The following is a 26893-nucleotide window of genomic DNA, read 5'->3' on the forward strand; positions in this document are numbered from 1 at the left end:
TGGTTTAAGTTTACTAGATTGGGGTGAATCAGTATGAATTAGACTGCCTGAACTTCAGGTGTGTGTTTCTCCTAAAAAATAATTTGCTTGTCATATTTTTCTAAAAGCTAATTAATTTTGTTTTTGTAAAAACTACGACTACTGGATTAGGAATAGTTATATTACGTTATATGTCAAAATGAATTACAGTCCTCAAATCATTTTTAGAAATTGCCATTTTAGTAGCTGAAAGATAAAGACGATTTTCAACAACCAGTATTAGTTAAGCAGTTCACAGCCAACAAAAAAAGTAGTGAGGTATTTGATTCATTCTTACATAATTGTATGGGTTATGTACCTAGCTTAACTGCTATTCTTTATGGAGAATATTGAAATGCTCAGAAAATTAGAGAAGACACTGGTGAAGCGTTTTTGGCTAAGTTCCTGCTCATTTTTGCTCAAGAATATTGTAATATTGAACTTCTAAGAATAAGTTTTTGGAAGTAGAGCACCAAACTTACGCCAACTCTACCTATGATCTTAAGGAATTAATTCTAAGTTTCTGGTATAGAATGACCAGTGAACAAAGTAAATATCCTATCAGAAAACAGAAAAGACGAATTGTCTCTAAGCATTTCTGGTCATTAGAATTCTTGTTATTCTTCTAATAGCAATTAGTGCCACTCTTTTTGGAGATTGATCTCAGTGAAGATTTTTAGTTTACACTGATATATTTGAAATATTAGTAGTAGCATGGCATAGATTAATCTAAAAAAATAGAACATTGAAGAATTGTTTGAGGCAGTATTCTGCATTAATTCTGTTTTTAGTTTGCTATAAGATCTAAAGAAAAAACTGTATTTGTTTCCATTTAGCAGCAAATAGGAAACACAGAACTCAAAATTCTACAAAGCACATTTTCTTACCCTCTTTGTGTTTAAAAAGAAAGAAACCAGAGGAGCATGTGCGGTGTAAGATTGTTTTGCATTTTTGTTTTTACATCACCAGATTAAGTATAATGAAACCCATCTGCAAATTGTAGGAACTACTCCTTGGTTTTTGTCAAGGACTATAGTATGGTTTTTTTCCTTCTTTTTCTTCTACAGTTTTTTTTTTTTTTTTAATTTCAGCAAGATATACAGAAAATTAAAAACCTTGTCTGTTATAAAGTTTTGTTTGAGCTTTTTAAACTGAGTGATTAGCAGAAATAATGACCCTGTCAGCCTTAATCACATTAAAATGTGGTTAACATCATTTAATTTTTTCCACTTAATATGCAAAAATTTCCAGTAGATTTGCAGTGAAGGCCATTGAAATTCCATTAGAACAAGAATAAAAATTTCAGGCATCATTTATTCAGAGAAGGAATAAAGGTCTCGATTGAGAACTGCTGAATCTTTCTATTAGAGACACTATGAATCATTACATTGAATGTACCGTACATTTCGATAGACCTGTGTCTGGCTTTTTAAATGGTTGCAAATCATGTTTTCTCTATTTTTCATAAGGAGAAGTAAACTGGAATTGTATAATTTTATAAATATCTGAAAGATTACTGAATGTTTTATTTTGTACTTTATAAGTCTGCTTAAATTTTAAATAGAAACTTATTTGTGCCTGAAAAACAAGATAATGAAAGAATTAGTTATTTTAACATGGAACAAACTGCATAGCTGATCCACAGAAGGGACAGGTTTTGTCTTAAATAGTTATTTTAATATATGCTAAATAAGAAATTTAGAATTAAGAACCAAATGACACTAACTCTGTCCCCAAAGTTCATAGCTTATCATTTGTCAAGCTTCAGCTGATAGGTTATGCTGCATTAGCTATGTATGAAATAGAATGGAAGAACATTTTATGGCTTCTGGTATTGTTTATCCTTTTATGCTCACTTTTGATATTTATTTGTTGTGATGTATTCATAGACTAAAAAGTAGGGAAAGCTGAATTTTATTTTAAGCAATTCAGAAATGCCTACTATATATACTTTCTTTAGCATTTTTGCATTTGCCAGTATCCTATAAAACTTCCATTGTATGGAATGTTTCTTCCTCATTAAAAACAAAACAAAAAAATAAAAAAACAACAACAACTGTTACTGTATATACCTGATAAGCGGAAATGGTTTTCTGGAGCCATTCCTATCTCTCGGGTAATTAAGTAATTATACAGTGGTGTGTGTGTGTGTGTGTGTGTGTGTGTGTGTGTGTGTGTGAGTGTTTAATTTGTATTTTGTTCCCAAACCATTTGAACCCATTATATAATTACACTGTGTGTACTTTGTAGTAAAAATACCATTGGAAAATTCATCAGGGAAAGTGTTCCTTGCATGTGCCGCTCACAGTGTATGAACTTCTCCATCCTCACGTGTTTTTCTGTGTCTGCAGAAATCTAAGAACACTTAATTGTCTGCTCCCCTTATTAACCACACCCCTTCTCCTGACCATGGTTGGCCCCAGTGGCCTTCTCAGAAACACCTTCCCTGACTACCCTGTCTAGAGACATCTCCTAGACTCCCTTTTGTTCACAGCATCACGTGTATTCACTTCAGAGCGCTTATCACAAGCTATACAATCTTGTTTATTTGTCTGTCTTGTGAAAATTTAAATTCCAGGAGAATAAGGACTTTGCCCGTATTTTCTGCATTTTGTATCTTCAGTGCTTGAACCTGGACTCAGTAAATACTGTTGACTGAATAGCTGGCCAGATGAAATGGGTTGAATGTATCCCTTATGTTTCAACACTGACTTTTAGTCCTCATTACTAGAAATATGTAGATCATTTGAAGTCTGTCTATGCTAGTTAGATACATCTAAGGTTTAGAGTACAGGTAAATAGACTATGCCAGGGGTCAGCACATGTTCTCTGTTATGGGTTACATGGTAAGTATTTCCAACTTTAAGGACCACACAATCTTTGTTGCAGCTACTCAGCTTTGCTGTTAGACTGCGAAGGCAGTCTTGGACAGTATGTAAATAAATGGGCATGGCAGTGTCGATATTCCTTATGGACACTGAAATTTGAATTTCATATAATTTTACTGTCACAAAATTTTCTTCTCTTTTTTTGTTGTTGTTAAGAAATCATTTTAAAATGTAAAAACTGGCCACCTGGCTGACCCAGTAGAACGTGTGCCTCTTGATCCCGATTGAGGTTGTGAGTTCGAGCCCCGTGTTGGGTATAGAAATTACTTAAAAACAAAGTAATTTTTTAAAAAATGTAAAAACTATTCTTAGCTTGCAGGTGATACAAAACATACCATAATTTGCCGATCCTGGTCTATGTACTTAGCCAAAGACAATCTTTCAGTTGTGCATGTGATTATGTATCCCCATTCACCTTCATTTCTCCTCTCTCTCCTGCATCATCAGTTCCCCTCCCCCTCCCCTGGTGGATGTTTCCTGTCAGCATATAAGCTTGCTGTTATGTCTCAGTCTTTAGAATAACTTATTTTGACCCCATATTCCTTTCACACTACAGCCTATTCTCCTCTTCCTTGAGTTATGTAAATATTAAATGAAATTACATATGTCAGATGCCTGTCAGTTTTTCCTTTCCTTTTAAAAGAAATGTGGTTTTATAGTAGTATTTTTTGTATTACTTCGTTTGCAGATTTCTCTTCTTTAAGGGAAAACTAGTGTGGAAAATATATCCTGAATAATATTTTTCTTCAATGCGATATGACCCTCATGGTATTGGGGGGAGAAGATCAATAATAGATGAAAATATGCTCTATTCTGTGTACCTGTTTCTATCTTTCTGTCTGTGTCCCTACCAGAATAAACTGTCTTTAGAAACTTCATGACTTTCTCTTCTGCTTGGCTTTTGGGTGGCAGGTATATTAGCTTTTCACTTCTAATCTCTTTACTGATTTTTCTCTGTGCCTGCCATGGCTCTTCCTTAGGGATTAGTGATTGAATGACTCTTAACCTTTTTCACTTCTCTCTGTACTCTACCTTTAACTCTAACCTATATGCTGATGGTTCTCAAACTTTAGTGTGTGGCAGAGTCATCTGCAGCGTTTATTAAAACATAGATTGTTGGCCTCACTACCAGATTTCTGATCCAGTAAGTCTGGGATGGGGTCTGAGAACTGTCACGTCCAAAAAGTTTGTAGGTGATCCTGATGCCGTGGTACATGGAGGTTAGGCTGAGGAGTGCCGCTCTGCTAATAATTTGCAAATTGGCCTCCTTAGTTTCTTCTCTTAGTCCTTTTCAAGTTTCATTATTCCTAACTGTCAACAAAAAATCCCCACTTGGCTATTCCATTATCATTATTGAGCTTAAGATGTATAAAACTAAACTCCTTATTTTTTCCTATAAAGCATCCACAGTGGAATCTACTTCTAAACTTTCCTCTTTGTTAGTGGTACTGGCACCCTTTGAATCTTTTCAGCTTAAGTTCTTCATTCTTTAAATCATTTTAACATATCTTCTTTCATATACCATATTCAGTTAATCACTGAGTTCCATTTTTTTCCCTTCTAAATCTGGCCCTTATTCACCCTTTTCTCTTCATTTTCATTGCTTATCAACTAAACCTAAAACCTCACCACTTCATGTCTGAGTTATGTAACAGCCTCCTAGCTTATCAGCCTTGACACTGTAGCTTCTTTTCATGTGCAGGGCATTCTCATTTGCTTTAAATTTTTTTTTTTAATGTTTATTTATTTTTGAGAGAAAGAGAGACAGAGCGTGAGCTGAGGAGGGGCAGAGAGAAAGGGAGACACAGAATCCGAAGCAGGCTCCAGGCTCTGAGCTGTCAGAACGCACAGAGCCTGACACAGGGCTCGAACTCATGATCTGTGAGATCATGGGTTGGTAGTAATAAACAAGACAAGTATTTTTTATGTATACTGAGCTGAAGTCGGACGCTCAACCGACTGAGCCACCCTAGAAGCCCCTCATTTGCCTTAAACAAATCACTGTGCCATTTTCTCAGTCCACCATCTTTCCTTGAAACATAGGAGAGTATCTTCACAACTTGGGATAGGCAAAAATCTCTTGGATGAGTTACAGAAAACACTTATAATAAAACACTTATGACTTCATCATAATGAATAACTTTCCTTCATCAAAAAACATTACTAAGAAAGTGAATAAACTAGCCACAGACTGAAGAAATATATTTATTACACATATATCTGACCAAGGAATTATGTCCAGAATATATTGTTAAAGTCTCTACAAATGAACAATGTTATGACCAATTACCCAATTTTAAAAATGGGCAAAAGTCTCAAACGTACACTTTATGGAAGAAGATACATGAATAAACATGAAAATAGGTACTGGGGCACCTGGATGGTTCAGTCAGTTAAGTGTCTAACTTCAGCTCAGGTCATGTTCTTTTCAGTTAGTGTGTTCGAGCCTCGTGTCAGTTTCTGTGTTGACAGCTTGGAGCCTGGAGCCTGCTTCAGGTTCTGTGCCTCTCTCTGTCTCTCGCTCTAAAAAATAAACAAACTTAAAAAAAATATATTTTTAAAAAGAAAACTTACTAGACCTATCCACTCAATGAATCAAACTCCAATGAACATCGACCCTGTGGTCTAGTAATTCCAACTTCTGGAGTAAAAATGTATGCTCATATGTTATAAATGTTCCTGTTACACAAAATAGTAGCAGCCTTATTCATAATAGTCTAAAATTAGAAGCAACTTACATGTCTATCAGTAGGGAAATGAATAATTGTGCCTATTTATACCCATAAAATACACAGAGCAACATGGTGAATCAGGAGTGGGATTGGGTAGAAAGGGCCATAATGGAAAAAGTAAAGTTTTAAAAAACCACCATTGGTTCCTTGTTTCCTATCAGATGTATATCAGTATACATAAAAAATACCTAGATGAACTTGGTAAGGCTGACTTGGTAAGCTCTGTGACAACAAGGACCATGTTTGTCTTGTTTATTACTACCAACCCACTGCTTTCTTCTCTCCCTCCCTCTCTCTCAAAATAAATAAAGAAAAAGAAAAAGAAAGTATGCTTCCTACTGTTTTACCTCACATCTATTTCTTGTACGATATTTGCAGCCCTAAATAATATTTTGCCCCTTCTTAGACACTGTAGGAATATCACTCAGCTATGATTTTAATGAGTAGCAAACTTGCCATTTTTTATACAGCAGACAGGACAACATAAAGAGGAAAAGAAATCTCTTTAAAGATATTTTGATGTGGTTAGTCCTTAGACCTGCCTTATCAGATAAATCTGATTAATAGCCAGAACACAGATGCAACACAGTTTTATGTAAGAAATTAGAACCGAGTTGAGGTGTTTAAAAAAGACAGCAGTTGTCATTTTTATCTTTATAAGCTAATATATGTTGAGCACCTACCATGTGTCAGATACCATACTAAGCATTTTACATGTATTTTCTCATTTAATCTTCATACCAGCCTTGCTGTTATTATCTCCATTTATAGGTGGGGAAACTGAGACTTCAGAAAGTTTCTATAACATGGCTAGGATTCCTCCTGTCTGGCCCCAGACAGTGCTCTATAACTATATTCTGTACTGCCTCCCTTAGCAAAGGGATTGCCTGTGGGAGTTCTTTAATTATAGGATTCCTTTCATTGAAATAAATTAACTTTTTTTATTTACAAAAATTCATTTGGCACACAATGTCTTGTCAGTAAAATAATGGACTATGGCTTATTATTACTTGTTAGGACAAAGTACAAGCTATGAAACCAACTACAAGTTTTGGTAGATGTGATTCTTTTCCCATGTTGCCCAGTTACTCCTTTTCTTGTATAAAAATATTCTTCTCTTAAGCCATTTGGCATACCACTGATAAAAGTCACTTCATTTCTCATCTAACATGGTTCTATTTAGCTTCTCTGAAAATATATGTTAATAAGAATAATTGCAGGTACCTATTTGCAGCGATTGAAGTTTACATAAGAGCTCTTCTGTTTCTTCGTGCTTCTTGTTTCTCCTCTGTCCCCAAATCCCTTTTCTCCACAGATACATAAACAGTGACTTTCCCTTTTTTACAGTGACTATTTGCCTTGGGTTTGGGTCCTTCTGTGTCGGTTCTTTTATAAAATTTACATGAACCCCACATGGTAAACTGAGGATTTCGATAAACAGGATCATGAGGGAATGGTCCCTTTTGTTAGATTATAGAAGCACCCTACAGAGGCTGAATTCAGAACAACTTCAGGAAGAAGGATCCATTTAGGAAAGGAGGTCTGTGCAAATGGACTCTGACATACACACCCATATTTGTCTTTCCCTTGGTGGTTTCTTACATTCTTATTGGCCCCACAAAATTCCAGCTCTATCATGAGTAAAAACCCCTTTCCTTTTCTGCTTTTCCTGTTATAACTAAACCTGAAAACAATGTTACAATTGAAAAGACAATTAAATGTATTGGTTTCTGTTTTTCTGAGATTTCTGATTTAAATGAGGCCAAAATCTTCTTTTGTTGGGATTGTGGCACCCCCTCCTCATTATGCCTGTAGCACATTACTTCCCCTATCATAACACTTATTATGCTCCTTTACCCCCAGTACCCCCTTTTTCAAAGTGTAACTTTGAAAGATCTAGCGTAATGCTTACTAGTACACGTAGTTGCTTAATATATATTTTTTCAATCATTGTGCTTAAATTCTTTCCCTTCCAGTTATCTCCCTATCTATAAAAGGTTGGTGAGACAAGAGTTCTTCCTAGAAATACAGATCTGATTTTTTTTTTAGACCTGATTTTTAAAAAGAACTCTCATTCTTTATTCGCAGGTAATCTAATAGTATTTTTAACTCTACAGTAATGATTAAGAATGACCCCATTCACTGATAGGAGAGAGCTAAGGTTGGGAACTAACATTTGAAGGCCTCTTATGTTCTAGGCACTTTAATACTAACATCAACCTGTGAGGATAAGTATTGTTATTTGTGTTATAGGTGATTAAACAGAGGTTCAGGAAACCTAAACGGCTTTTTTAGGATCTTGTGGCTAGTGTGCAATTAAGCTGAAATTTGAGTTGATCTTTGCCTTACTCCAAAATTTCTGTTTTTTCTATTGATCCCTATTCTCTCTAAAAGGTCAGACATCATAGGATCATAATGTACAGAATATTAGCATTTTTGTTATCTTTAAAATCTAAGTTTAGCTTTGGGGTTTTTATTTTTTAGATAATTAGTGTACACGAAATTCTCCCTTTTAAAATACACAATTCAGTGGGTTTTAATGTATTTACAGTGTTGTGCCACCATCACCACTAATTCCAGAACATTTTACCCCCAGAAGAAACCCTGTGCTTATTAATAGTCATTCCCCATTGCCTTCTCTACCTAACCCCCTGGTAACCACTGATCTGTTTTATGTCTATCTGGGTTTGCCCATTGAGGATATTTCAAATAAGTTGAATTATAGAACATGTGGCCCTTTGTGTTTGATGGCTTTTACTTCGTACGTTTTAAGGTTCATCCGTGTTGTAGCATGTATCAGTACTTCATTTCTTTTTATGTCTAACTTACATTTCATTGTATGGATATACAACTTACTATTGTCCATCCTTTTTTTTTAACTTCTTAAAAATTTTTTACTTATTAAGTAATCTCTACACTCCACGTGAGGTTCAAATTTATGAACCCAAGATCAAGAATTGCATGCTCTTCCAACTGAGCCAGTCGGGCACCCCGATTGTCTATCTTTTTAGTTATAAACATCCTAATGGTTATAGAATGGTATCTCATTATGGTGTTGATTTGCATTTCTCAATAATTAGTGATACTGAGCATCTTTTCATATGCTTGTTGGACATTTCCGGGAGACATGGTTGCCCATTTGAAGTTGGGTTTCTGTACTTTTATTACTGAGTTAGTTGTAAGTTATAATTAAGTTTTAAATATACACATTCTGGCTGCTAGACCCTTATCAGATAAATGATTTCCAATGTTTTTACCCATTTTATGGATTCTTATTTCACTTTCTTGATAGTGTCTTTTGGTGAACAAAACTTTTAATTCTGATAAAGTCTAATTTATTTTTTTGTTTGGTTACCTATGTTTTACATGTCCTATCTGAAACACTATTGCCTAATCCAAGGTCGTGAAGATTTCCACCAGTTTTCTTCTAAGAGTTTTATAGTTTTAACCCTTACATTTAGGGCTTTGGTTCATTTTTCTTTTTGTTTGTAGATGTCCACTTGTCCGAGCACCATTTGTTGACTATTCTTTCCTCGTTGAATTGTTTTGGTACCCTCGTCAAAAATCAGTTGACTGTAACGCAAAGATGACAACAACAAAAAACAAATAACGCAATTAAAAATGGGCAAAAGATTTGAATAAACATTTCTCCAAAGAAGATATACAAAGAACCAACAAGCATATGAAAAGATGCCAATATCACTAATCATTAAAGAAATGCAAATCAAAGCACAATGAGGTACCAGTCATCTCACACCCTTTAAGATATGAGCACTATAAAAGAAAACAAAATGTGTTGGCAAGGATGTGCAGAAATGGTAACCTTAGTGCAGTATTGGTGGAAATGAAAACCAGTATGGAGATTCCTTTAACAATTAAAAATAAAATTACCATGTAATCCAGCAATCCCACTTCTTGGCATATATCCCAAAGAATTGAAAGCAGAATCTTGAGAGATATTTGCATACCCATGTTCATTGCCTCATTGTTCATAATAGTCAAGAGATAGAAGCAACGCAGATGCTTATCAGTGAATTAATGGATAAGCAAAATATGGTATATACCTGCAATGGAATATTATTAAGCCTTTAAAAAGAAGGAAATCCACTGAATTGTTTTGATGCCCTTGTCAGAAACCAATTGACTGTAACAAAATCAACATCAAATAACACAGTTTAAAAATGGGCAAAGGCTTGAATAAACATTTCGACATATGCTATTATGTGGATGAATCCTGAGCACATCATGCTAAGTGAAATAAGCCAAATCACACAAGAGAAAAACTATATGATTTTACTTGTAAGAGGTGTCTAAAGTAGTCAAATCATACAAACAGAGAGTAGAATGATAGTCACCAGAGACTGGGGTTCGGGGAGAAATGGAAAGGTGGTGTTCACTGGGTATAAAATTTCAGTTTTGCAAAATGAAAAAGTTGTGAAGATCATTACACAGTAGTGTGAATATAGTTAACACTACTGAACTATACATTTAAAAATGATTAAGATGATAAATTTTATGTTTTTCTTTTACCACAGTGAAAATTGTTTTATTATTTTATTTTTTTTAATTTTTTATTTTTTAAAATTTACATCCAAATTAGCATATAGTGCAACAATGATTTCAGGAGTAGATTCCTTAGTGCCCCTTACCCATTTAGCCCATCCCCCCTCCCACAACCCCTCCATACCACAATTAAAATGGTCTTAATCAATTGATTATGGGTGTATGGGCTTTTTGCTGAACTCACACATCTATTCCATTGATCTGTATGTCTAGCTTTATGCCAATGCCATATAATCTTAATTACTCGACACATAGTTTTTATAGTAAGTTTTAAAGGTTTTTTTTTTTTTTTTTTTTTTTTTTTTCAGGTTTTTTTTTTTTTGAGAGACAGAGACAGAGCACGAGCAGGGGAGGGAGGGGGGGGAGGCGGGCTGGGGGAGACACAGAATCTGAAGCAGGCTCCAGGCTCTGAGCTGTCAGCACAGAGCCTGATGCAGGGTTTGAACCCACAAACCGTGTGATCATGACCTGAGCCAAAGTTAGACACTTAACTGACTGAGCCACCCAAGTGTCCCTAGTAAGTTTTGAAATAGGGAATGGTGAATCCCTATTTGGGGTTTTGGGGTTTTGTTTGTTTTTTTCAGTATTATTTTGGCTAGTCTGTCTCGGCCTTTCATTTTTCATATGAATCTTAGGATGGGCTTGTCAATTTCTGCACATAAGGCAGCTGGAATTTTAATAGAGTGCGTTGAGTCTGTGGATCAGCTTGGAGAATATTGCTGTCTTAACAGTATTCAGTCTTTGACTGCATGAGTACGGATGTCTTTCCACTTCAGTCCGTAATTTCTGTTAATGGTACTTTGTAATTTTCTTGTACAAGGACACTTCTTTTGTTAAATATGTACTTCTGAATGTTCATTTACCTAATCTGTAGATTAACTTTCAATTTAATTCATTCCTATTTGTTGATCTGCCCAGCACCTAACGAGCATCTCTTTGCGCCAGGCACGGTTATAAGTGGTGCTGGGGATACTGCAGGGAACAAAGTATTTAAAAATTCCTTGCCCTAATAACTGGGTAAGCGGGTTCACCAGTGCTGGGTAGAAGAACATAATAAGTGCTATGGGAAAAAAAAAAAATGAGGTGAGGGAATAGAGAATGACAGAAGAGGAGAAGAGAGAGGTGTTTTGTTTTGTTTTTCTTTTAAAGATGGTGAAAAGTAGTATTTAAGCAGAAAGACTTTAGCACTTACACTTGTTCAGCTTCTGGCATATGCCATAAAATGGTAGTTTGCCATCTAAAAAGGATCTACTCATTGAACTTTAGAGTTGCTAAAAACAACAGAACTTTCTTCTGATGAAATCGGATGCAGAAATTCAACATATAAGAATGATGCAGCTGTGGTTGAAATGCGAGAGTGGAGGATCTACAGCCTCCATGTTCCTTCATCTCTTTCCACCCTTTTGTCTCCTAGCATCTTGGGAGCTCCTTTAGAGAACCCAGAACATACTGAAAACTACTCATCAGCTTGCAGATTAGTAAATTAAAGCTAAGAGGCCTTAAGTAACTGCCCGTAGTCACTCAACTAGTTATTAGCCTAAAGCTCTTTCCATTTTATCATCCATTCAGAAGATGATTGAACATCTACTATGTCTCAGTGCTATGTTGGGAGAGTTCTGTGGATATATCTGGGAACAAAAGACAGTTCCTGACCTCAAGAAGTTTTTAGTATAGTGGGAGAAGAGAAGAAAATAGGCAATCTATAATACAGGGTGGAACGTGGTAATAGCGTCTGTCTATGTGGAAGCTCAGAGAAGACTGCAGGAGCAGGTTTCTTAAATAATAAATTGGAGTTTGACCAGTTACTCATATACTTAAATGAAGATAATCCCAAAACGTGGTCATTATCAGTATCAGGATGCTTTTAACTATAAATAACAAACACCATTCTAATACATAATAATAAGACCCAAGGTAATATGTCTCTAGGGTTGCTTAATTCAGTGTTCCTGTTTAATTCAAGGTTGTGATATTATTATCAAGAAGAAGGGTTTTTCTCCTCTTTCCCCACTTCGGTTGGTCACAAAGTGGCCCCTAGAATTCCAGGGTAAGATCCAGAAATAGTGTGCAGTAAAGACGCCCATCTTTTCTTGCTTAAGAGCCAAAGGAACCTTTCAGAGTCTTTTTCTGAAGCCTCTAGGAGGCTTCCCCTCATGCCACATGACCAGAACGGGATTCATATGCCCATTCTCAAACCAGTTGCCAGCTAGAGAATGGGATTACTATGGTTTTCTCCAACTAATTAGGATTCATCCTGCTGTTTCCTCCTGTCTATTCATTGAAAGAATTTTTTTGTAAACAAAGCCTTTTTGCTGAATATAGATAATTGCATATATTACCTTTTTTTTAAGTATGTTAAGAGTTAAAGAAATGTCAGAGTCATGGTGAACCCAAAGTGTTAGGATAAATATATCCCAATTTTTCTAATTTGCTTTTAAGGTTGTCTCCTTGTCATAGCACCTATCGTTTCAGTTTCTTCATAACCTTCCAGTTACTGCTAGAGTCAGAAATCTTGTTAATCCTTGAACCAGAGAGCCTGGAACCTGGTTTTTATTTATTTGCTGCAAAAGGAATGCCCATTTCTGTAGACTTTATTTCCTTTTATGCACACATGGACACACACACAGACACACACATGCTTAGATGTATACAAAGGCCATCTTACTATGGTGACTGCAGAAGGAGTGGAGTTTTTCAGACAGTGGTTCTGTGAGGTCCTTATAGGGAACAATTTGTGGTATAATATCCCTTTTACTTGATAAGAATTTAAATTTCACAAAGTCTGCTCTGTAGGAATCACTTCTTATAATTTGAATCTAGACTCCAAAGTTAACTTACTACAGATGTTTTTCCAGGTATTGAGGCTTATTAGAATAAGAGACGTGTAATCATGTCTTACACAGTAAGAAACTGTGACCATATAGTAATTCTGTCTAAAGTAATTATTTTTACTGTGAATTTGGAACTTCATTGACATTGCAGGGGATTCACAGCAGACCTTTTCCTTACACTTCCTGAAATGCTAGTGACTTTTTTCTCTTGTGGTTTTGAACCTGAAAGATGTAAGCAGGAATTTTTTTTATTATTCTCACTCCTCTCATATCAGTGGGATAGGTGGTCAGCATCTGCTTAGTTGTCTGTTGGTCTGAGGAGTTATCTCAGACATTTTCCCCCTTTCAGTTAATGTGCTGTTATTTTCAAAGTCCTTTAGTTCCGTGCTTCTGAAAGTTTAATATATCTATGAAATACCTGGGGATCTTGTTAAAATGCAGATTCTGAAATTCTGCACTTCCAATAGATACCCAAGTGATGTGACCATGTTCTGAGGAACAAAGTTATAATTGTTCTTCTGTACAGCTCCATGAAGTCAGACAAGAACACTGAAATTTGAAGTCTGTTGCATACATCAAAGATGGGGATCTCTTTTGGAACAGGGATTAGGTTTTTAGACACGAATCAATTAGACTAAAGTTTACCTTTTTTTGGTATTTCCTTTCTCCCTCCTTCCCCTCCGCCCCCATTGGCTTCCCTATTCTAGTAACGCCATTCTAATAACTTTATTGAAAGAATTCTAAAGAATTGGGAATTTTGGATTTTCTGGAGTTAACTTTTTGGCCTTGAACAAATATTGCTTACAGCATATATTTCAGTTTGTATATTGTTTGTGGTATTAATTTTAGTATTAATAATTCTAGTGTCATTTATTGCCATTTGTGAAAGAACTGGATTAATCAGTGTTTCTGTCATCTTTAAGAGGATAACCTTACCTTCCGTGAGCCATTATTTCTTTTTTTTTCTTTTCTTCTACAACACTGTAAATTGACATTAATTTGCAGTGATTATGTTTGGAAAATGGAAAAAAGGAATGTGATATTTTAAAGTCATTTCTTTGGTACTCTGAGCAGTTTTAATAGAAGAGAGAGTAAACCTGTAAGGCAGGGAGACTAAAATGACCTCAGTGTTTATCAGTGCCCCCTGGATTTATGGTACATCCATACCATGAACAACATGAGAGAACTAGCTTAGTAAAGGTCAAGTCCTTAATAACATTGACGAATGATATTAAGTCACTGAATGAACCAGCCCTAGATCCTCCTTTGTGTAAGTTGCATCATTTTCTGAATATTGACATATGGTTCTTGGCTAGCAGTTGGTCAGAAATAAGATATTACTGCTGATTTTTAAAAAAAGAAAGAAAAAAGTAAGACCTAGATTCACAGAAAATTATGTAGGTTGTATATAAGGACCTAATCCTATCATATGTAACAGTTTTAAGGATTTTAAATATACTTTGATGTTGCAAACTAGAGTGAACAGATTGGAGAGAGTTCTCATGTTCAGCAAAAATACCATAAATGACAATATAACTTGGCTTTAGTGCTGGGTTGAGTGATCTTTAGTAGCTAGGATGTAGTCAAATGGCTAGATGGACATGAAGTATGGAAAAAAAGTTAAAGTTCTTATGAAACTATGTTAGAGAAAACTATTTCAGGAGTTTAAGTTGCAAGAATTTAGTTATGTAGAATATCAAATAGCACCATCGAGATTGTCCTATTTCCCATTATAAAGGTAAGTATTGTTTTGTGAAACCTGTGTCAGTTTGGATATGTGTATGAAAATAATATGTCTGTGCACCATATGTTTGAATCAAGTATAAAATCTATTTCTTCCTGTGGGTAATATTCAAAAACAAGTTTGAAAGCTGTTGTATTAGAACACAATAAAATGGAAGATTTAACTCCAGTATGGAGAGGTTTCAGTTAAGATGGTGGACTGAGCCAGTACAGGAGGCTCCCCTCTTGTTCCTCATGTATGGAAACACCAGAGAAAATAACCAGACAAGGATGGTCTTGATGATGATGTGGTATTTTTAGAACACACAGAAGGACTTGAAAGACAGTAAGGGGTTTTCTAGGTGCCAAAAACAATGAGGAAACTCAGTGAGAGTAGAGAGTAAAATCAATAAGGTATGGCTCTTGAGGAAAACCCAGCTAATATATGGCCTAGAAGCCTTGGTGGCCATAGGAATAAGAGTCCAGGCATGGGCCCTGGACTGCAGGTACCAGAATGAGGCTCATTCATAAAAGCTTAGAAAAAGCTATCCTTTCCATAATCAGGTGCTAGAAAAATGCCTTCCATTCCCACCCCTTCCAGACAAAGGAAGAAACTGTACTATCAGGAATTAGAGACTAGGACAGAACTATATGAGGTAGGAGGCCTTAATTTGCATTACCAATAACCTAATGCAGAAATAACTAAGCCTTAAAATGATCCAGAGCCCGTGACCCTCCATAGCACTTTCCTGGAAGAATAAGCGCAAAACTACTCCATAGATAGATCTCTAAACATGGGGAAGCAGACTCCCTTGGAACTTGACTGCTGCTGCCAAATGACCACACACAAATGACCCAAACGGCACAGCACATACAAAGGAACCAACTGTTGTGAGAGGCTGCTTGCAGGTGACAAATGATGGGGGGCAGAGTTTCACCCAAGAAACCAGAAGTAATTAGAGCAGTCTGAAAAGAACTTTTAATCTGCTTAAAATAGGGAAAGGGACTAAGAACTCATTAAATAAGAGTAAAATATTCTTAAAAAGAGCAGGTAGATTTGAAAGAGAAACAAATAGAATTTTTAGAAATAAAATTAGTATCTGGGAAAAGAAATACAAGCAATGTAAATAAACCCTAGGAAAATCAAATTATGGAATCTGGAATTTCAAGACTTGCTGAGAAGGTCAGATTATAAGAGCAAAGATACATTTGAGACATGATCTTTTGGAAATCGAATACTAATTTAATATTAAAGATCTTGTTCTGCCAAACAGTCTAACCTCACAACCTGCCAGTGTATCTCCAAAGCATCATCCTTTTAGTCTTAAAACTCCTTGTCTTTGCTTTGTCCCCTTGCTATGGAATCATTACCAGAGAGAAAAATACAACTAATGGCAATTCCTTTTTCCATTTGTCACTCATAAGACTTTGGGGAAATCAGCATGGCTCTGGCTCCTTATCAAGAGAAGGGTGGATCCCCTTGCAATAATCTGGTTGTATAAATTTGCAAAATGAACATTATCAAAGTCTTTACAGCTTAACTCTTTGGGAGTGTAGTGTCTTTACTGTTTTGTCTCTCCTTATATAATTTGATATTCTGTGACAGTTTCATCATCATTTTCATTATTTTGGTCTCTAACAATTGGATAGTGTTCTTTAGACATTTGTTAACGTTGTATATGGAGATTATTATTCAGTCACTTTGACAGAATGTACTTGAAACTGTTTTTCTGGTGGTGGTACTGAGCTCAACTTTGATTTTTCATATCCCTCTTGTGCTAGTAGCACACATTTTTTAGATGACTAACTATAGTTTGGGGTATGGTTTGTAGCAATAGAATAGACATTTTTCTGCAAAAGGTAACTGGTCCCAATGGGGTTCAAACTTGTGATCTTGGCCTCATTATCACACTTTTGTAACCATAAGACCTAATAGATATATTATATGTATTTCAGTCTATAATCTTAAAATTGAGGACTATGTTTTCATTACCGAAGGCTTACTTCAAATATGTAATTAAAAATCACTTTGGGACATTTCTCACTTTTGTTTGATAGTAAAAGTAACAAAAGTAAAGCAGACAGCCAAAGAACCTAACTCACTTTTCATCTTCCCTGTGTTTTCTATGACAGTGAAAGTCACAAAAGTGAAGCTTGCAGGCAAAGAGCCTAACTCACTTTACGGAGAGTGCTCCGGTACCTTTTTCTTTTAGTGAGGCTATAGCAGGTCTGATGTCAGTCACTTTAGAGACCTTTAGACCTCAGTGCTCATTTATTGCTAAAATGTACCAGCTCTGCTTCTGCATTATGAAGATCATCTGTCAACACTTTGAGATATTCTCCTTTGTTATTAAGCTTGTGATGCTCTACACTGTCAGGTTTTTTGCCAATTATAGTTAAGGTACAATGGTGTATTCACCAGATCAAAGTCTCACATTGGCGGTAGAGGAATGATTTGTAAGTCTTTATTCATCTGAATTGTACAATAGAACACCTGAGGAATGCAAATAATCCCTCTGAGAATTCTGCAGGAAAGGCTGTTAAAATGACAGGGTAGAACTATTGTTATTCTGAATTGATGTTTTAGCCTAAGTAATTATTTCTTATCTTGTTGTTTCATAACAGTTCTGGTTTTATTAGTTATGTTGACCATATTTATGAAACAAAATGTGTATTATATTTTTATATTATCCTCTTACCTGGGCTTGTTTTATTTCATTTTCAATGAATACACACACACACACATACACACACACACACCCACTTGATTCTGACTTGTATAATAAACGTATGTTATTAAACCATATCGTTTGTTTGAATAGTATAAGTCTGTGAAGTAACTTAGAATCTTATAATGTTCTTATAGGCAGAAGTATATCAATTTAAATTTTCCCTTTTTGGGGGCACCTGTCTGGCTCAGTCTGTGGAGTATGAGTGTGCAATTCTTGGTCTCGGGCTTGTGAGTTCGAGCCCCCCATTGGGTGTAGAGATTACTTAAAAGTAAAATCTTTAAAAATAATAATAAAAATAAAAACAGATTTTCCCTTTTTTCTTTAACCTGTCCTTCATAATTTTGGATAATAAAATATCTGGTTTGGATTTCTTATTTTAAAGGACACATACTTTATTCCAAAATAATCTTAGGGATTGTTCCATTCTTTTAGGATGTGACCAAAGGAAAAAAAAATTAAGATCAGAAACCACCGATAACATATTAAATAAGTAAATTATAGGTTAGCCTTATATAACAAACATGTACAAACTGCTGTATGTAAACATGTACAAACTGTTGTGTGAATACTTCACTCCTTTATCCCATCCTAAATCCTACTCAGTAGGCTATATTCTTAATTTTATAATAACTCTGATCCCCTGTTATTTTCTTTGATAGGTGAGTTTTGATGAATTTGTGGTCCAGTTCTTGTGTTTCTAAGGTGGCATTTACATTGATTATTTAAAGGATACCTGCCACAATTTTTTTTTGCCGTAATAGCTATTAAAACCTTGGTCTAAATTTGGGAGACTAGTAGGGTTATGTAAGACTTGTATGCATTAACATTTTTAACATAAGTTTCTATGACATCTATATTCACTTCTATACTAAACCCTGTTCCAGAATCATAGGCATATAATCTATGATAATCTGAGAATGAAAATAATAGTAACTACTGTTATTATTAACAGTTACAATAATAGTAATACCATTTATTGGAGGCCAGGCATTACTTTTCTAGGTTCATTACAATATAATGTGTACTATAATTATCTCCATTTTTATAGATGAGGAAACTGAGGCTTAGAAAGTTTCAGTAATCTTGGGGCACCTGGGTGGCTGACAGCTCAGAGCCTGGAGCCTGCTTCAGATTCCCTCTCTCTCTCTCTCTCTCTCTGCCCCATCCCTGCTCTCTCCCTCTCTCTCTCTCTCTCTCTCTCTCTCTCTCTCTCTCTGTGTGTGTCTCTGTCTCTCTCTCAAAAATAAACATTATTAAAAAGAAAGAAAGAAAGTTTCAGTAACCTGCCCAGGAATTAAAAGCTAGAATCAGAACCTAGTTAATATATTCACTATACTTCTTCATTTTCTAACTACTGCTTTGCCAGAATACTCCATGATTTGGAAGAAAAAGAAATCATTCAATAACATCCTTTCAGCAAACACTTGGTATCTATTCCCTAACTGATTTGGCTTTCTAAACCCTTTGTGATTAAAGGAATGTATTTCCTCTGCAGTTCCCTTATTTGTGGTCCTACAAAAGTGAGATTCGTTAAGAATGGTGTGTATATATAATCAACTAGGTTTGTAAATCTGTGTTTCTGGATATGTTTGTCTTGATTAGCAGAAATCTCCCTCACAACCAGGTGTAACTGTAAGCTTTTGTTAGTCCCAGAGGGAACTGAACTAGGCATATAAATATCTGGGTGGAACCAATTATTTATTTGACAAAAACTTCACAATTAGCTGGCACTTTTTAGGTTATGGTTCCTATATAAACAGAACTTGACGTTTTTGCTTAACATTTTACTTTGTAAAGTAAGGAAAATAATATAAATCATAAAATTGAGGTTTTCAAGAGCACAGGTGTTAATGCTGAAAAAATTTAGTGTAAGTTTAAAAAGTTTTATAATATTTGTATAATAGTTTGTATTGAAAATGTGCTAAAGTAAAACTAGATTACAGTAAAATCTCATGGCATATACCTGAAGCAATTGCTGCCTGTTAATGCCTTGACCTTGGAAAGCTATACACAAAAAGATGGCATCATAAAACCGTGCAATTCTTATGAATATGTATGTGCTACTTGATAATAATGAATGTGGTACAGTCATGCATGCACTACAAGATAATGTTGTGCCCTTTTTTGTCTACAGGTTGATAAAAATTAAAGAGTGGGTGGACAAGTATGACCCAGGTGCCTTGGTCATTCCTTTTAGTGGGGCCTTGGAACTCAAGTTGCAAGAATTGAGTGCTGAGGAGAGACAGAAGTATCTGGAAGCGAACATGACACAAAGGTTAATTAGCATTCATTTTCCCTACACTTTATTATCAACTATTTCCTTGCAGTAATTTAATTGCTTGCGCTGATAGAATAATAAATGACAGAGTAATTACCATTATAAAGAGGGAATCTTCTCCTTTCTTTACCATGAGACAGAGTGAAAAGATTTATTTTAAATTAAGTTTTTAACTGTCATCTGTCATCTCTGTACAGTGTTTTAATTATAACATAGGTATTAGTTATGTATATTTTTGAGAAGGAATGATCGCCAAAACTCTTTCGTCATGTTCAGTGGGGGAGGGGAAAGGGTGAATCAGTTGCCTTAATTTTTTCTGAGTAACACTAATATATTGTTTAAACGTTGGATTTCAGTCAAATAATTTTGCTTTCATGACCCATGTCCTGGAAATAATTAATATTGGAGGAAAATAGTTTTAGGATGGGTAGATCAAATTTTTCTTTTTTTTTATAGTAAACAGTTCGAAATGATACATTCAGACTAATATAATTAAAACCTATTTTAGAAGGGGTTTCTAGAAACAGTTACATGCTTTCAGTCCTCTTCAAGTGTATTATGAAAGATGAATGGTCATTTACTAATATCTTTAACATTTCTGCTTGAAATGAATAATTTTAGCTCTATACTGATCTCTGGCACAATCAACTTATATGTTGAGTGAATTTGTTTCATTTTATTTCAGCGCTTTGCCAAAGATCATTAAGGCTGGGTTTGCAGCACTCCAACTAGAATACTTTTTCACTGCAGGCCCAGATGAAGTACGTGCATGGACCATCAGGGTAAGATTCATACTTATTCATCAGCTATATCCAGTTCCACACTATTGAATTCAGATTGATATCACTGACTTTGAAGTTTGTCATGGTGGCGGTTAGCTAGTCATTACAGATGAGGTTTTTGTCCAGGATAACTTTAATTATTTGTGAGCTGCTGAACAGTGAAAGTGGAGCGGCATTGATTGAGGCAGGTAACAATTGATTCTGCCTATTACATAGTCTGAATTTCTTCATCCTGTAGAATCTGTCTACCCTCCTCCTGTGGTCAGAGATAAGACGCACCAGTATTGTGCTTGCTTAATCTGTGTGACTGGGTTTGTCTGCAGTGAAATTGATGTTGCTTTTCATTTTGTATTCGCTAAGTTTGTTTGGGTTGCGGGTGGTTCTTTCCTCCTTTGCTTTGCTCGGATTACATTTTCAGCAATAAAAGCAATATGACATCATTATGCTCTTCATAGATACACAGTTGGGCTCAAAGAGCTAAACTCAATGTGTAATAATTCATGCTTTTTTATTTGAATTCATAGAAGTGGTATTTATTTTTGCAATGTTATATATTCAGTCTTTCTTCTTTAAAAATGTGATATGTATTTTAAATATTGATGTATACTGATTACGACCAGAAAGAATGACTAATTTATTCCCAGAGGACAATAGAAACTGTGAACTGTAATGGCTTGCTTTTAAATGTAAATATATTGTAATATGGTAGTTACTACCTAAAAATATTTTGAAATATATGTAGTCCCAAATAGCATTACAGGATATAAAAATAATGTCAGAACTTTTAGAAATACTCCTTGTCTTATGGATTCTTCCATTATGCTTTTTTTAGTATATGCTCCATGATAAATTTTAATGCTATTTTGATTTCTGTTTTCACTGACTATCATAATTTATCATTAGATTTATTTTGATTTAGTATGGGTAGAATCACGGAGGCAGTTCAATGTAACGTTAAATGTGTTGTGTGAATGAGATTCACTTTTTATTCCTTCTCCTCTTTGTAAAGAAATGTTTGATTGACTTCTAACCAAGGTCCTTTTATATAGACTAAGAAAATAATGTCAAAGCAAATCCAAGTTGGTAAACAAATTGCCACGGTTTATTTTCACTATATATTTTAAAGCCTTTAAACTTCCAAACTTAAGTATATGCAGCAGGAAAGATAACATGTTCTGGGCTTGAAAATGTGAAAGCTGGTTTATCTTAAGACTGATTGTAAGTATCCATGATTTAATGTGCTAAGATATTTAGTCAGGTAAGCATCAGTGAGTAGCCATATTAACCCAATACATCTTTTATTGTAAAAACTGTGCTTTATAGTGTCAGACTCCTTATCACTTTAACATGCTTTATTAAGCAGCCTTTAGGTCACCATTATTTCTCAAATTTCTTTCCATGGTTGTGTGTGTCTGGAATGTATGTCCTTGTAATTTAACATATGGAGTAATTATAAGACATTTTTCTTCCCATATCAACTTGAATTTTCCTTCCTGATGGTTAGAGGCAGCCTGTATTATGTTAAATGTTTGGAAATTTTATTACTGAAATTTTATGAGAATTTCAAAATTATTTGCTGAACATAGATTTTTATGATTTGTTGGAAATGTCTTTAAAATGTCCCTTTGTATATTGATTTTTATATGTTCTTTAGATGAGCTGAAATTTTAAGGCTTTTTATCTTTTTTAAACCTTTGATAATTCAGCTTGAAAGTTACTTTAAAATCCTTATTTTTTTTTCCACTGTGAAGAATAGAAAATCGAAATGAAACCTACACCCAAACTAGACCACTGCATCTAAATCAATAAAACTGGATGACTGTCAGGAAAAACAAAGCCATGCTTCTTTAATATCTACTGATCTGTCTGTGCTAAAATCTGCTGCACAGACAGTGCCCAGTGTTCGCATTGGACTAATTGTATATCTGACATCTTAACTGTGATATTAAACTAAGTTTAAGTTGAACCCAACTGCAGATCAGAGAAAAGAAACTCTACGCTTACAATCAATCATCTTAAATGCAATTAGTTTTCTCTGGTCTTTCTTCTCAAAGAAAGGGACGAAGGCTCCTCAGGCTGCAGGAAAGATTCACACAGATTTTGAAAAAGGATTCATTATGGCTGAAGTAATGAAATACGAAGATTTTAAAGAAGAAGGTTCTGAAAATGCAGTCAAGGTAAGGAATTATCTTCTGGTTTCATATTTTATAATCTTTACTAATATAAAAATACTCATTAAAATGAATGATAGCTGTCTTTTAAAATGTGTGTCAGGGTTTAGTATTCCTGTCAGCTGATTGAAGAGCTGTTGCTGTTTACATGCTTTTAGATAATTTTTAAAATGTGTGAATTATCAGTATGTATTTGTGGCATTTTTCTAAAACTGAAAATAAAAATAATTTTAAGTAATTATAAATAATTTCAAAGAATTTGTTCACTAATGGCCAAAGGAAAATTATACTTTTTACATTTGAATATCTAAAGTAAAAGTAGTATATATATGCTCATGATCAATTCAAGGAAAGGGACAGAAATGTAGTTAATCAAAATCTGTTCTTGCTAAAACTTCATGGTTGTACTTTTTTTTTTTTTTTTTTTTAAGATCTTTGGGAATTTGATTTGCTTTCTCAACACTAGAGGGCAGGTCCAAAATCATGCTTTATTTTAGCTAATAAGTATAATTTGATTTGCAACCACTAACAATGAAGCAGTGCTTATACATGAATAATAAATGATTTTTTTTTAACGTAAATTCTGCAAGCTTAGTTTGGCTTTATTAGGTTTTACTTAGCAAAATCTAATACTGTGTCATCTGTAATTGATAAATAGGTCAAGTGATTAAACTGACATTGTAGGAAGGCTTCTTTATCTTTCATTTAATTCGGTATTTGAAGAATACCATAGAAAATATTAAGAAGTTTAAAAGATCTCTCTTGTGTTTACTGTTTGGTAATTTGAAAGGAATGCAAAAAAAGTTTGTTTCAAGTTTAGTTTATTCTCATTGGTAATCATTGGAAAGATCATACTGGACAGCAGGACTTTAATAGAACTGTTGGAACCCCAGGAAGAAGAGGGAAAAATCTTGGTATAATTGGTTCAGTGTAGAGTGAGAGCCCCATTTTGATTTTTAAGTGGAGTGAAAGAAGTTACATTTTATAACTAAACAAAGTCACTAACTTTTTAATGGTGTCATTTGTATTGATAGGTACACAAATACTGAGATTGAACTTTGTCAGGAATGCTAATCAGACTTGAAAAATCTCAGATTATTTTTCAACATGCTACATCATGTTGGCATGTGTATTTTTTCATGAAGTAAAGATGATTAAGGATGTCTTTCTAGTACTAGAATTCAAGAACCGATGCTTCTTTTTTATATTCTATAAACATGTTTTACCAATACTTAATCAGTGTCTATGTTGTAATAAACTTGAAAGATACATAAGTTGGGAATGCTTCCTTGCACTATACAGAGAAACTTTATCATATATAATACAATAATATTTCTTGCTTGTAGAAATGCTTAACACTTACTGGAAGCTTTTATATTATAAATTAGAAAAGAATGACCTCTGGCTTTTCAGCTTAGAATACCATTAAGTATTTTATGTGGTTTTTCATCACCAAAACTAATATTTCAGAATTTGAACTCCAAGTAAAGCATTTATGAATTGCATTATGCTCTCTTTTCAACAAATATTTACTTGTATATTATCAAGTAGGTTTTACGTTTGAGAGCAAGATTGTGTACATGTGTATGTGTGTATGTGTGTATGTGTGTATGTGTGTATGTATATATATATATATATATATATATATATATATATATGTATTTCTAACACCAGTGCAGCATAACTAATTTAATGCCAGTGCTGTGAACTATATACTGAATAGCTCTGTGTGGGCTTTGTAGTCTACAGGGATATCACATTATTAGCAATCATATCTGCTTAGGCAAAGCTGGCTTCTACAGATGGCTGCTTTCAAGTGCAAATGAACTGGTTAGACGTGTCTTGTTTAATACATACTCAAGATTCACAAATGGGTATTGATTTTTTTTTTCAACCAGTGTTTCTGATAGCAGTGGAAATGGATTAAATGGTCTCTAGAGAATTTAAAGGAACACTGTCACCTTTAATTAGTAGTAAAGTTGAGTGGTAACAAAGTATATAAACTTACATTAATATGTCATGTCAATACGTATTTGATTTAAATTGTCTATACGGTTTTATAACAGGGGGCTTTAGATTCTCAAAATAAGTAGCATATGGCCTTCAATATATCACATGTCTTTACAGAAATCATGTGAATGTGGGTATGTGTGTGTTTATGTGTATATCTATCTGTATCTTTTTAGAATGTTAGGGTATCTTGGTTTTTTAAAAAAATGGTTCCATTTTGATAGCACATTGTTAGTAGGTGATTTTTAATAAGTAGTCTAGACATTTGAAAATATGCTTACTAGGGTTCTGTGATCTGGTTTGTTGATTTTAACCTCAGATATATGATCTTTGTTAGTGTTGTGTCTGATTAGTATAATTGTACTTGACTTTGAACATTCTTATCAACATCCTCAAAGAGAAGTACTAATCTTGTTGGGCAAAGGTTTCATGTTCTCAGTAAATTCTAGCAGAGAGAAAATACTTTGGAGAATTTTTCCCAAAAGATCCTTGAGTTCTCATTGTTGAGTGGTCAATGGTGGGGTCCTGTGGGACTGTGTCAGTTGTGTGCAGTGTTAAGTGTAGATGCTGAAGAGCCTGTTGTGCTTAGGGTGGAGTGTGTGTGCTGCGCCTGGGGTGAACCTGGGTCCCTGGAACTGCTGCTTGTTTGTATTAGAATTACTGGCGGATTGCACTTGGGGATCTGCATGCCAGCAGGTGGAATCAGTTGCTTTGCCGACTAATTTACAAGTGGGAGAAATGTCTGTCTTTGCAGTTCCAACCTGTTAGAGTCTGCTTGTAACTAGGGCCGTTAGTCAGTAAACTTCTTCGTGATGAATTTTAGTACACACTACTCTGGTCGTTGTCAAGACTAAATAAAAAAAATTCAAGGAAATAATTTAAAATCTGTACATTAAAATTGGTAATAGTCTCTCTTGTAGCAGACTCTTTGGCATCACCAGTATCACCAAATATTTTCCTTAAGCAAATAAAGTAGCTTCGAACTAGTTGTCTAGTCTTCCTGCCTGGTTTGATCTGTTTTGTTACAGTGACTTGCCGGATGTTTGCAGACACATCAGAAATGTACCATAAACAGCATGTAATGAAACTTAATGATATTGGTATAATTACATTTATGTACCAACAATTTAGTAGAGAATACATTATGATTATGTACATATGGAAAATCTAGTTCTGCCCAAATCAGGAAGACTTTGCTTCTCCTAGTCTAGTTTTGAACTTACATGTTTTCCTGTATTTCTTGTTGTGTTTAATATGACCCAAGAAGTAGAATACTTTTTGCATCTGCTGCTACCATTTACCTCATGTATTTAGTTTTAAAATAACCCATTTCCTCTCTATCTCCTCTTTACAGGCTGCTGGAAAGTACAGACAACAAGGCAGAAATTACATTGTCGAAGATGGAGATATTATCTTCTTCAAATTTAATACACCTCAGCAACCGAAGAAGAAATAAATTTTAGTTATTGTTCAGATAAATGTACAACTTCCAAAAAGGGATATGATTTTTTTAAATTAAAATTTCTGAAAACTGAGGGACAGATACAGTTGGGGGATGGGAATCTTCTAAAAACAGAATTATTTTTGTTTTAAAATTAAAATACTGTGTACCTCCAATGAAATGCAAGTTCACTAAATGTGAACAGCTTTGCTTTTCACGTGATTAAGACCCTAGTCCAAATTGTAGAGGCTTTTCAGGAACCATATTACTCTCATGATACTTCATTAATCTCCATCATGGATGCCAAGCCTGACACATTTGACAGTGAGGACAATGTGGCTTGCTCCTTTTTGAATCTACAGATAATGCATGTTTTACAGTACTCCAGATGTCTACACTCAATAAAACATTTGACAAAACCAGCCTTGGTGTGTTTGGGGATGTCTGTATTGACTGACTGTGGTGTGCTGAATGCGATACGGCACCTGGTGGTTGCTGATTACAGAATTTTAAGGCGTGTGTATGACACAGTAACTGGCAGTGTGGGGCAGCTGCAATTGTATCTTAAAAGTGAGTCTTTCACGGGAATCAGAAGAATAGTATACCAGGGATTTGTCTCAAGAAAGTTAATTAATTTGTAGATGGACATTTTTTTGAAAGATGATAGCAATGACGTTACAAAGGATAGACCATAGATAGACCGTGACCAAAAAGAAAATAATGCT

General features: G+C 34.7%; 1 protein-coding gene across 1 annotated transcript in view; it reads left to right on the forward strand.

The window, feature by feature from the left end:
• OLA1 (Obg like ATPase 1) overlaps window positions 1-26893 on the forward strand; it is a 171910-nt gene extending 145017 nt beyond the window's left edge. Inside the window, exons 8-11 of the mRNA XM_049616018.1 lie at window positions 19621-19761; window positions 20450-20546; window positions 22601-22723; window positions 26082-26893. Of these exons, the coding sequence (XP_049471975.1) occupies window positions 19621-19761; window positions 20450-20546; window positions 22601-22723; window positions 26082-26183 (463 nt within the window). The 3' untranslated portion in view covers window positions 26184-26893. The remainder of the gene's footprint in view (window positions 1-19620; window positions 19762-20449; window positions 20547-22600; window positions 22724-26081) is intronic.

The sequence above is a fragment of the Panthera uncia genome (assembly GCF_023721935.1).
Source record: "Panthera uncia isolate 11264 chromosome C1 unlocalized genomic scaffold, Puncia_PCG_1.0 HiC_scaffold_3, whole genome shotgun sequence".
NCBI lineage: Eukaryota > Metazoa > Chordata > Mammalia > Carnivora > Felidae > Panthera > Panthera uncia.